The sequence below is a fragment of the Muntiacus reevesi genome, chromosome 1, assembly GCF_963930625.1.
Source record: "Muntiacus reevesi chromosome 1, mMunRee1.1, whole genome shotgun sequence".
NCBI lineage: Eukaryota > Metazoa > Chordata > Mammalia > Artiodactyla > Cervidae > Muntiacus > Muntiacus reevesi.
Window position 1 is genome coordinate 45,117,268 of NC_089249.1, and position 13,678 is coordinate 45,130,945.

General features: G+C 38.6%; 1 protein-coding gene across 2 annotated transcripts in view; it reads left to right on the forward strand.

Annotated features, from left to right (window-relative positions):
• Positions 1-13,678, forward strand: part of A2M (alpha-2-macroglobulin) — a 66,440-nt gene that overhangs the window by 10,074 nt on the left and 42,688 nt on the right. The window contains exon 1 of one of the 2 annotated variants that reach the window (XM_065941596.1): positions 12,234-12,399. The exons of the other annotated variant lie outside the window; for it this stretch is intronic. Coding sequence (XP_065797668.1) covers positions 12,314-12,399 — 86 coding nt within the window. The 5' untranslated portion in view covers positions 12,234-12,313. Of the gene's footprint in view, positions 1-12,233; positions 12,400-13,678 lie in introns of those variants that run through there. 2 annotated transcript variants of the gene reach the window in all.

The window sequence follows — 13,678 nt, forward strand, 5'->3', positions numbered from 1 at the left end:
ACTAGATAGAGATAGGTAAGACAGATGTCACACTGAGTCGAAGAGAGTTAAGATAGGAGACAGTGGGGTGTATAACTTCAAGAAGAGTGAGAAGAATGTTCACAAGGAAAGTAGCCTGGCTCAATAGCGTATTAGAAGTTCTAACTAATGCAATAAGACAATAAAAGGAAATAAAATATCACTCCTGTGATATTAGTTGTGATATTAGAGTTGGAGAAGATGAGATGGCTGTCTTCATCTTGGTTGGTCTATGTGTGGGGCATCAGAAGCCTAATAGAATATGTATCAATTTATCTACATATATATGTATGTTTAAACATGCATAACTCCCTAGCTCTTTTGCTAAGAAAGTCTAACAGTAGGGACACCCTAAAAATAAAGGGCATACCTACACCCCAGTTCTTGATTCCTAATGTCATTCACTAAAAGAAAAGAAAAAAAAAGCACATAGAGAAGGAAAATTATAAGATGAGCCTGAAATATCTTGGGTCAGAAGGTAAGTAGCTGCCCAAGATTAATGAGGGCATGCCAATAGGACCCAGAGGTCAGCTTAAATAGATTTTTACTGACCAAATCTGAGACTATTTGAGCATCAAAATAAATAATGAAATAATAGATTATAACCCATTAAACAAAGGAGGAAAACATAACTATACTTGGCAGAAACAAACAAACACATTGAAATTTTGATGAGAAGTAGGTATGTGTGTTAGTCGCTCAATTGTGTCCGACTATTGGTGACCCAATGGACCATAGCCTGCCAGGCCTCTCTGTCCCTGAGAACTAGGTGGGTAGGTGGCAAAGAGTCCGACATGACTGAGTAACTAAGCACACAGCAGGACATTTCTACAGTCTGATAGTATCCCCGTAAAACATTAGTTACAAAGCAAAAAATAAACTCTCACACAAGAAGTATGGCACATGACACCTTAACCAAGTGATTGGATTTAACATTGCCCAGAATGGAAGGAAATGAACCATGTGCTACCTGACAGGGTTACGATAAGAACACAGCACCACCCTGGGATACCACATCCGAAGATGTACATGTCTTCTGGACACCTCTACCTGGATGTCTTACCACCACGTCAAACTCTTGTCGCCTCCTGGCTTTTCCTCTCCTCACATATGAACTATCTCGGCAATGGCATTATCATCACTCAGCTAAATATGCTCTCCCTATCTCCTTCTAAATCCTAATCTGAAGCGCCACTGTCTCCCACCACTGCAAGAAGAATCTTTTTGGTGTGACGTCAGCATCATGGTGGTTGAGATGCTCTGTTTATCTCTCCCCTTCAGTCTACCACCAGGAAAACATCTTCAGCTCAGCAAAGGTGCCTCCGTCCAACACACCAGGACGTCAGAGGATTTCACACAGCTGTCCGTTAAAGGTGGGTGGGCTGGGACGCACAGAGTGGAGGCAAAGCCAGAAGAACACTGATAGCCGGGGCTGCAATTCTGGGTCACCAGACTTGGTGGCTGAGCCCACAGCCCCACACAGGCTGGCAGCCTCGGGAGAACAAGTGCACATAACACTGACCTTCTGGGTGCAGGTACGCCCGCGGCCACAGGGACCTGAATGGCATGGCAGCAGGGCCTGAGGTCCTATCCCTCCAGCCACAGAGTACCGCAAAGGTACTCCACCTTGGACACACACATGCACAGTGGCAGCACCCATGACCCAACAACCCCAGTCATGAGTCTGGGTTCTCCCCCCACCCCTACAACACACAGCACCAGAGCCTACACCCCAGGAGGCCCGAGATGTGGCTCAGGCACCTTTCATTCTGGTGCCCCAAGTGGTGATGCCAGTGATGCTGGAGCAGCAAGGTACCCATGATCCCGGAGGCAACGAGAGCGGTGACAATGACGGCACCAGGCAACACCTCTGACAAAGGCAGAGGAGGGTAGAAAGTGCCTTTATAAAAAATAGAGAGTTTTCTTTTTCTTTTTTATTTTTTTTTCATTTATTTTTATTAGTTGCAAATTGAATAGAAAAAAAAAAAAAATAGAGAGGTACTTCCCTGGTGGTCCAGTGGCCAAGACTCACAAGTTCCCAATGCAAGGGGTCTGGGCTTGATCCCTGGTTAGGGAACTGCATCCCACATGTCACAACTAAAGATCTCAAGTGTCATGAGAAGACCCAGCACAGTCAAGTAAATAAATAAATACTTTTTTTAAAAATGTGAGTTGCATAGTTGTGAATAAATTCATAGCTTAACTCACAGTCAAATTATTATACCTAGAATGCTAATAAATACATTTCAACTTGGAAAATATTCTTAGAACACATCAAGTCTTTAATTCTTAGCCTTTTCAGCCCTTCATGTTCTGTCACAAATGGAGTGCTTATCAGGGACTTGCCTGGTGGTCCAGTGGTTGAGAGTCCACCTGCCAATGCGGGAGACATGGGTTTGATTCCTGATCCAGGAAGATTCCACATGTTGCGGAGCAACTAAGTCCGCGAGCTGCAACTAGAGGTAGCCCCCACTCCCCACAACTAGAGAAGACCCTTCCCAGCAGTGAAGAGCCTTTGCACTGCAACCAACACCCAGCACAGCAAAAAATAATAAATAAATAAAAATAATTTTAAAAAAAAGAATGCTTATCAATTTTGTAAATAACAGTACTGGGAAAGACAACTCTATGAATACTGGAATCACATTTGAAAAATTGTTTATACTGATTTTAATCCTTTGTTCTGTCAACAATTATTTATTGAGCACCTAATATGAACAAATGGGCACTGTTCTAGGCATTAATATGTATATATACTGTATAAATTGTATGTACATATACATAGTATCATATGGTTACACGTAATATATTTTATGTCATATGTACACCTTGTGTTAGTTGCTCAGTTGTGTCCAACTCTTTGCAACCCCATAGACTGTAGCTCGCCAGGCTCCTCTGTCCACGCTGTCCATGGGATTCTCCAGGCAAGAACACTGGAGTGGGTGGCCATTCTCTTCTCCAGGGGATCATCCCGACCCAGGGATCGAACCCGAGTCTCCTGCATTGCAGGCAGATTCTTTATCATCTGAGCCACCAGGGGTCATTTATATTTTTAAGTAATGTCATATGGTCACATATATATGTGTGTAATGAAATACGCTTGGAACAATAAAAAGCAGCATAAGGAAACAGAGGATAAAATGTGAAGGACTGCTGTTCTGGTAGAATGGTCAAGAAAGGTCTTTGTGAGGTGGAACAGAGAAATGAATGAAGTAGAAGAGAAAGTCATATGCATATTCCAAGTGCCCCAAGAAGAGCAAACAGGGAGTGTCATGGCCCTGAAGCAAAAACAGACTTTGTGTATTCTAGGAACAGGAAAGAGAGCAGCGTGACTGCGGCAGAGGAAACAGGATGGGTAAAGCCATAAAAATGAGATCAGACCATGGGAGGGAATCACCAAGTCTTGGACATCTTCTAGACTTTGGTAAAAAATCTGGATTTATTTATTTTCAGGAACATGGGGAGCTGTTAGAGGAGTTTCCCGGGGCATGACATAATTAGATTTTTCCTTTAAAGGATTTATTTTGACTTTTGTGTGAGACAGTGGATTGTAAGACAGCAGTGGAAGAATCAAGAAGACAAGTTAAATTAGTCTTGCACTGGGACTGACAAAGGATGATGGTGGTTTCGACTAGACGGCGGTAGATGAAATAACATCAGCATACTAAAGATATATTCTGATTGTTGCTAAATTTTACACTGGAAATAGCAAGAAAGAAACCAAGGATGAATCCACATATTTTTGGCCCAAGCAACTGGTTGAATGGAGACACCACTTACTGAGAGGAAAACTCCTAGGAGGGGAAGAGGAATCAGATGCTTAATCCTGAATGTGTTGAATTTGAAGTGCCGGTAAAACTTCAGTAGAGAGTCAGAGAAAGCAGTTATAAATACAATTCTCAATCAGAAGGGAGCAAGCAGGGATACATACTTTGCAATGAGAAATTGTTTGAGAATGAGAGTTTAAATACTCTCTAAATACAGCTTTTAAAACCCTAGGACAAAAGGAGATCCCTTTAAAGACAATATGACTTGAAAAGAGATGAAGTTAGAAGACTGGACTTTGAGACACTGCAATGTTTAAGTGTCAGGAAAACAAATAGTAAAGGATTCTGAAAATGATTGACAGAATCAAAGAAAGGCAGTGTGTTGAAACTCAAGCGAAGAAATGGCTTCTGGAAGGATTTCAAGAACAGAGTGAGCAGCTAAGTCAGTTGCTTCTGAAAGACATAATAAAATGAAAACTGAGAACTGACCACTGAAATTGGCAACATGGAGATCGCTGGTGACTGACAGACAAAGACTAACAGGCTTTATCTCAAAGCCTGTTAGGAGTGGGTTAATGAAATAAAGGGAGAAGAAGTGGAAGTAGTGAGTTTGAACAAATATTGATAGGAGATTTGTGGAAAAAGGAATCCAAAGATGGGGGAGGGGGAGGATAGATAGAAGGATATGTATAGTCAAGAATTTTGTTTTTTTCACAGGTGAAGTATATATTTATATGCTGATGAGAATAATGATGTTTAGTGGAGAGATTTTATGCTGTAGTAGAGAGAGCTAAGGGCTTCCCTGGTAGCTCAGATGGTAAAGAATCTGCCTGCAATGTGGGATACCTAGGTTCGATCCCTGGGTTGGGAAGATCCCCTGGAGGAGGACATGGCAACCCACTCCAGTATTCTTACCTGGAGAATCCCACAGACAGAAGAGCCTGTCAGGCTACAGTCCATGAGGTCACAAAGAGTAGGATGTGACTGAGTGTTAAGCACAGCACAGAAAGAGGTAAATTAAATTAGTAAAAAAAATTTTGAGTATGCGAAAAGAGTAGGTTACTCTAAAAAAAATTTTTTCTTAATGGTGGCTTGCATTTAGATGCACACAAGCTTATCTGGTGCAACACAAGAGAATACAGAATCCATAGGTGCAGATGTAGATGAGCTGGCCATTTCAGAATTGGAGATAGATGATCAGGATTTTGCTTGTGATCATTTCTTTTCTCTCAGTGAAATAAGAAGCAATGTCATCAGCAGAGAGAAAAGAAAGGCATTGCTTACAGAAACGATAACCTGGAAGAGTGAGAAAATAAAATCACTTGAGCAATGCAGTAGCACTGCATGGAGGCTGTGTTTACACCTAAGTCTGCAGTCGTGAATTTAAAGTGGATCTGTTGGCATGCTCACATATGTTTCACCAGTCACCTTCTTAATTTCAATGCAAAGGAATGTAAACTCCAATGGCAGAAGCATATGGTTTTTGTTAACCACAGGACAGTGTCTGGTACAAAATATGCATTAGAATTTATGTGGACTGACTAAATAATATCCATCTTCTCCACTTGACAGCTTTGCTTAACAATATCCCCAGTACTTAATACAGATCCTGGTTCACAGTAGGTTTAAATATTGACTGAACAGACAAAGGAGCCAATTAGTCAATCTCTTCTTTTTTTTCCCTTCACTTCTGAAATTTACCCCCAACTCCTTACTGCACAACTTCCCTGAATTTCACAAGAAAGCCTCAAAGCCAACATACCTAAGATTCTACCTGACAATTTCCTGTCTCTTATTAGCAAGATCACCCATGACAGCCCCAGTGAGAAAACTAGAGTCATTCTCTATTTATCATCTCCAAAATGGAAAAGTCCATAACTAGTTTATGCATTTTTGAGAAAAATAAATGAAATAAAGTGCTTAACACAATGCCTAACATATAGTACCTACAAATATTAGCTATTTCTGGCATTCAGTGATTGCAACATACATATCTTTTCATATCATGATGTATTTTACATAATTTAATTGGAAGAGTTTTTTCTTTAAGCAATATATTAAATAATGGTGTCCTTTATATCAATAGTGCATCAAATAAGGTAAAAGGGAGTACTGTAACTTTTCTCTGGAGTACGTTCATCAATATTAAACTAGCAATTGTCATGTCCAATACACTTAAAATCCACATTTTTCACCCTCTCCCCACTGTTGCAATGTTACTTTAAGTTCTAATTTTCTCTATATATTTAAAATGCATTTTGCACCTGTCTGTGAATCAGGTAGGGATTCCTCTGGCAATAAATAACAGAAAAGCAACTAGCAATTGCTGAACAAATAGGGAAGAAGTCCAGAGGTTGACATTCCAAGGTTGACACAATTACCCAATAACACTGACAGAGATCAAGGCCCTTTCTATTGTTTGGACCTGCTTAGCATGCAGACCTGATCATCCTATTCGTTGCTTTCTTAACTCAAGATGGCCATTGAAACTTTAAGTGTTGCATTCATTTTCCATGCAGAAAGAATAAATAAAAACATTCATTGCTGTGTCTTCTGAAACTTTCTCTTTCTGTTAAGAAACCAAAAGTTTTCCACAAGCCCCACCCAGAAGTCTTCCATTTATATGTCACTGGCCAGACTAGATCAAACAACTACCCATAGTTTGAAGATGGTTAGGGAGAAAGATGCTGTGTGAGTGGTTAAGCCAATGAGCAATGAGCATAGTTTGGCAAATATCTTCTTAATTTTTGACACATAGGTCAAGAGTTATCTTATTTATTTGTTTATTTATTTGTTTGCTTGTTGGGTTTACTGTTTATTTACTATTTATTTAACACCTAGTACACACCAGGAAATGGCAACCCACTCCTGTATTCTTGCCTGGAAAATCCCATGGACGCAGGAGCCTGGGAGGCTGCAGTCCATGGGGTCGCAAAAGTCGGACATGACTGAGTGACTTCACTTCACACACCAGACCCTGTTCTAGGCACTGGGGATACAACAATGACAAAATCCTTTCCCTTGTGAAACTTTCATCCCAGCCTGCCCTTTTGATCCAATATTTCTACTTCGAGTAATTACTCCCAGAGTATGGACTACTCTGCCAAGACAAGTATGTTCATTGACACAATATCTAGAAAACAAAAAACTGATTGGTTATCTATATGGTATTGATTAATCACAACATGTATATATAAGGTAATTATTCAAGAGAATATATCTCTTTTAATATAGATCCTTATGCTGATATGAAAACTATCTTCAATACAATGTATACTTTAAGGGGGAAATTGTGGAGCAAAATGTATGGTATAGTAAAATCACACTTTTGAAAGAAAACCCACACTAAAATTCGTGTAGAATTTTGAGGGACCCTGAATGGCCAAACAATTTAAAAAAAAAATAAAGCTGGAAGGTTCTCACTTCTTATTTTCAAAACATTACAAATTTGCAGTAATCAAAATAGAGTGATACTGGCATAAAGACAGACAAATAGATCAATGGAAGAGAATAGAGAGCCCAGAGAGAAACTCCTCATGTATATGATGAAATGATCTTCAACAATGGTGCCAAGACCACTCAACCTACTCTTAGCAGCCAGCTGTACATGCTTACATTTTTGCTCATTTTTTTAAAATTCAGTTACTTGATTTTTTTGTTGTTTTGTATGATGAACTTGTCTGTAAATTTGCTATGTCAAAGACTGTACATCCTATCACATTACCTTTCTAAACTGACTGCCAATTATCTTCTGCCAGCAATGCCTAAGACTACATTTTCCCCACGCCTTTAAAAAATTTCCCAGTCTGATAGGGAAAGTTGCATGACATGTCTTTTTTTTCTTTTTCAAATGTATGATTACTAGTAATGTATTATATCAGTTACTTGTAGTAACTCTGCTGCTTATACTTAAACTTTGTCTTAGGGTTTTATTTTCTGATTAGGAAGTCATTTTTTTACCCCTCAAATTGTAAAATTATTCTCCTACACATTTTTCCTAATTTAAATATTTATGCTTTATATTTTTGTCTTTAACTCTATATAGTTTATTCTTGAAGATGAGACTCAGCAGGGAATATGTTGCAGGGTTAGTTTTCCTTTGGTGAATGAAGAATGTGTGTGTGTGTGTGTGTGTGTGTGTGTGTGTGTGTGTGTGTGTGCACGTGCATATGTGTGTACAAGCACAGGGTCATTTCATGAGAGAAAGTGGAAGTGTTAGTCACTCAGTTGTGTTTGACTCTTTGAGACCCTATGGACTGTAGCCTTACAGGTTCCTCTGTCCATGGGATTCTCCAGGCAAGAATATTGGAGTGGGTTGCCATTTCCTTCTCCAGGGGATCTTCCCGACCCAGGGATCAAATCCAGGTCTCCCACATTGTGGGCAGATTCTTTACCATCTGAGTCACCAGGGAAGCCCAATCACAAGCCTTGATGTTTTGTTATAAAGCCCCAGTCACTCTGACTAGTAAAAATCTTCTGACTATTTTTTTTTAAATGTCCCTTCTTTGGGGCTCAGAAATCCCACTCTCTCCCAGGTTTCTCTTTCCAGTTCCACTTAGGTATTCATCACCGATATATTAGTGTTTCTTGGAGCTCTGTCGTGGACTCTTTTCTATTTTCATCCCATATCATCTGTTTCCATGGCATCAGCGCTCCCTATAAATTGATAAATCTCTAATCTATAATAAATAGGCCTGATCTCTGTTAACTGGTGGTGTTCAGATTGCTTTAACTTTAACCTACAATAAGAAATTTTGTATATTTTCACTAGACAGTTTGCAAGATAATGAAATCACATTTTCACAATGCAACTTTTACACTGTGACACTTAGAGATGATAGAGATGTAATAAAGAAAGAGAAATTATATGAGTTAAGATATAAGTTTTAGCTTGAACACAGATATCTCAAAATGCAAAGGCCTTTAAATAAGAGAAAATGTTTTTCTCTTACATGAAAGTGCCAGCTAAAATGGCCTTTGGATGACTTAGGGGTTCAGTTGATGTCTTGTTTCTTGTTCTGCCTCCCTTGACACATGGCTTCCATCTAATCACCTACAGTGAAAGATCTGGCTACCATCAACACGTCAGATTCCAGACAGTAGTAAGGAAGAAAAGGGAAGGACAGAACCTAATCCTTCCAAGTCATGAACTGCAAGTTGCACATTGCACAGTCCAGTTGCCAGAATTTAGCCGTATACCATACCCAGCCTCCAAGGAGAAGACCAGGAAATAAAAGTCTTCAATGAGATGGTGTATGCCCAGCAAGAACTCAGGTGTTTGAGTAATAAAGGTAGAGTCAGAAAAGGGGTAATAGGACATAACCAAAGTTTCTGCTACACAACAGTGAAATAAACATTTCCAAATTCATTAGTTCCACATATTCTGTTTGGCACACTGTGCTTTCTATTTTACTGTATTCTATTACATTTTTAAAAATCTAAAGAAAAAAATATTAGTCATGACTCACTGATCATGACATTGTAACACATTATAGATGGTGACCCATAATTTGAAAAACATTTCTTTAAGCCTGCTATATCTAATCTGGTAACCAGTAGCCACATGGGCTGTTGAACATTTGAAATGTGGCTGTTCTAAATTGATATTTCTTTTAAGTGAATCCACACTAGATTTCAAAGACTTAGTATGAAAAACAAATTTAGAGTATCTCATTAACAATTTTTATAATGATCAAATGTTGAAATGATAATAATTTGACAATACTGAGGTAAGTAAATGGTATTTTTGAAATAAATTTAAAAATATATAACTAATAAGAACACACTGTATATCACAGGGAACTCTGCTTAATTCACTGTGGTGACCTAAATGGGAAGGAAGTCCAAAGGGAAGGGGATACATGTATATATATGACTGATTCATTTCACTCTGCAGTAGAATATAACAAAACATTGTAAAGCAACTATACTCCAATAAAAATTCATTTAAAAATAAAAATGATAAAAATCAGTGTAAAAAATAAAATTAATCTGTTACTTTTTGTTTTTCAATGTGGAAAATGTAAAATTACTTAGGAGGCTCACTTACATTTCTTCTAGACAACAATGCTCTATAAGTTCTAGATGCTAATGTTAGTTCAGCTCAGTTCAGTTGCTCAGCTGCATCCAACTCTGCGACCCCATGGATTGCAGCATGCCAGGCCTTCCTGTCCATCACCAACTCCCAGAGTTTACTCAAACTCATGTCCATTGAGTCGGTGATGCCATCCAACCATCTCATCCTCTGTCTCCCCTTCTCCTCCCACTCTCAATCTTTCCCAGCATCAGGGTCTTTTCAAATGAGTCAGTTCTTCACATCAGGTGGCCAAAGTATTGGAGTTTCAGCTTCAGCATCAGTCCTTCCAATGAATATTCAGGACTGATTTCCTTTAGGATGGACTGGTTGGATCTTCTTGCAGTCCAAGGGACTCTCAAGAGTCTTCTCCAACACCACAGTTCAAAAGCTTATGTTAAACTCGCTCAAACATTACTATTTAAAGCATGAGCACTTTCTAAAAGAAGACTCTTTATCTTCCCAACTCTCAGCCCTCTGTTCTCACCCTGTGTTCTGTGTTTCACTCAATCACTTAAAAGCAGCACAAGTCATTCAGTGAATAGCCAGGAAAATTGGAAGGCACATTTTCCTTTACTATCACATTCATGTGCTCACTGTGCACTATAATTTTACTGCTTAAATGTAATATAAATCTGTCAACCTCTATTCATCATTATAAATGCATACATGCATGCATGCATGCAATAAGTCACTTCAGTTGTGTCCAACTCTTTGCGACCCCATGGACTGTAGCCCACCAGGCTCCTCTGTCCATGGGGATTCTCCAGGCAAGAATACCGGAGTGGGTTATCACGCCTTCCTCCAGGGATCTTTCCAATCCAGGGATTTCTCCAATCCAGGGATTTCATCCACATCTCTTATGTCTCCTGCCTTGGCAGGTGGTTCTTTACCACTAGCGCCATTTGGGAAGCCCCAACCTTAGCCACATACCATCATTTCTCATCCATATAATTGTGCCAATTCCCACCCTGCTTCCTGGATTACCTCCTTCCCATCACTCTCCCAAATTTCAGTGAATGTGACCTTTCCAAGAAACAAATTTGGAGAAGTCATTTCACTGATTATTCCCCAAGTACTCTAGTAGTGCCAGCAAGTTTCTTTTTTATTTGAAGCAAGTTTACTTCACCCCTTTTCTAAGTGGACAAGCATTTTCTCCATTCCAAACATTTTTCATTTTACTGTCATGATGTTTATCACTAATGTTTCATGATGGTTATCGCCCCCTGTGTCTTTGTTTATGTCATTCATTATGTGCTTTGAATGCACTTTGCATCTCCTCTTTTCCCTGGCTAGCCACCACCCACACTCCAGAATTTAATTTGCTTTTTTCTTTCCCTTAGATTTCTTTTCCAAGACCCAAGTTTAAATTGTGTGCCCCTGTCCTGTGCTCCCAGAGCACCTGAATTTCTCCAATAATAACGTCTGGGTACTGTATTTTTATTGCTTGTTTATTTGTCTGCTTTCATACCCTCAAGAATGTGCAATCTGTTTCTATATATTTGACCATTCCATCTCCATGATTTTGTATGATACCTAGACCAACTGGGCTCAATAAAACTTACAAAACAATCAATCAATTGGATGAATGAATGGATGGGTGGATGAATGGATGGATGGATAGATGGATAAAATAGTTAATATGATTAAAGATTGAAAGGGATTTGCATATTTAGAAGGCAGTAACAAAATGTGTTCATGTTCACATAAGTAGATGGTAAAGACAATTAAGATCTTTCTTGGGCAGAGTAAGTCAAAGCTTGTTTTTGAGGTCTTGCTACTTCTCCTTTCATCTTTTCACTTCCTTAATACAGGGAAATATATCTATTATCATTCTTCCAGAACCTAGCTCTTTATCTGCAATCCAGCAGTATCCTCCAAGACAAAAAGCTGTTCTTTTAATCCATTGTCATTTCCATAGAGGACAACTAAATTCTGAAACTGCTTCAATATTGAGTAGACATATCTGATGAAGCACTTGCAGGAGACTGACTTGTAGTGAAATATCTATTTTGAGCCTCCCAGTGTTGCTTAAATTATAGCTTCCCCTGCCAGCTATTCATGCAAGAGATGAGAGGAAAGCCATAAAAGGCACTATGAGGAAGCAGAAGGAGGGAGCAAGAGCGAGAATGGATTGAAAAGCCGATTAGCTGCTTTACGGGAAAACCCAGGGAAAATGAGCACTAATGGGAATGTGGATTTTATCCCTCCAGGAATCCTATTTAGCTTGCCAAGAATTAACCTTGACTGTAATTAAGTCCCTTAGAGCAATGACCCTTCCAGAGAATGTTCAGAGACCTCTACTTTGTTTAGACACCTTGTGTGGGTGGAACTTCCTGTTTACACAGAGAGCAGCATAAAGCCTAGTTGCTCAAAGGAAAGTTTGGGACCAGACCAACTGCAGGGAGAAAGGTGCAACACAGTCTGGTCTCCTCCAGTCCCTTCTCCCTGCAGCATGGGGAAGAACAAACTCCTTCATCCAAGTCTCATTCTCCTTCTTCTGCTTTTGCTGCCGACAGATGCTTCAGCCTCTGGGAAACCGTGAGTTTCACATAAAACATAAACTCGAAGAGTCCTTTCCTTTATTTTAAATGCTTACCATTCATTTGCCTTCCCTATGAAACTGTCATATCTTTATGACAAACTTCTTATCTTTAAGGTCTCTTTCAATAATGAGATTTTACAAATCTTCACTTATTCTTAAACATTTCTTTCCAGCTTTCTGTATCTCTGAATCTCTAAATTCTCTGGAGATATACAAAGACTTTCTAAAGGGCACTGGAAATTGATACTTTTAAAAGAATCAACTTTTAGATCCTCACATTCATACAGATCAGCTTGAGACCATGCTATCTATCCTTTCTTACCTCCCCTTTTTTAATTTCCTGTCTTCCACTTTAAAAGAGACAAACCTCCCTCAATCAGTTGTTAGCGTGGAACATTGTTAAGGAATATAAAAATCTCTAGAGTTCCAAATAAAGGAGAAATTTGAAAAACTGATGTTGATATTGAGAAAACAAAAGACTCAAATGACAGAAGAGAAAATCATTTTGCAGATCGTGTGGTGATGGATTCTTTGTTTCAACAGAATTGAAGGAGGATCTAAGGGAAATACCAGTTGATAGATGATAAGAAGCAACTCTTGATAATAGGGCACTGTGATTTTTGGCACATAATGCAGAAGTTACAAGAGCTGATAAAAAATGATATAATTTATTTACTTTCATGTGAACAATTTTTCACAGCACTGCGTCTACACAAACCAAAACTAGCAACAGAATTCATGGTAGACCTTTGTTTAATTCTTGCAGTAAGGAATATTTGTCTATGAATATATAAGGACAGCTCATCATTTTCATCAAAGATGTGCTTCAAAAGTATTTTGACTTTATATTAATATTTAAAATATATGAATCATAGCTTGCAATATATTTATTTTGTTTTGATCTATTGTATACTACTAAGACTTTTGAAAACAATTCAGAAGAAAGTGTTTAACATTTACAGCTTTATGATCACATTAAATTTAAGAGGTAAAATTCAATTTATATACCCACATATAATACTACATGCATACATGTGCATATGCAAACAGTACATATGCATACACGTACATATGCACACATGCATATGTATATACATACAAAATAAAGACACTAGAGTGATCCATAAAATATTTTGAAGCATCAAAACGTTAGGACAGACTTCTGTGTGGTAAGTGGCATGAAAATTCAAACTAAAGAGGGAAAAGGAGAAAGCTGCTAAATTTCTGATCATTACCAAAAGAACACTTTGGTGTGTTTTTTAAATAGATCATATT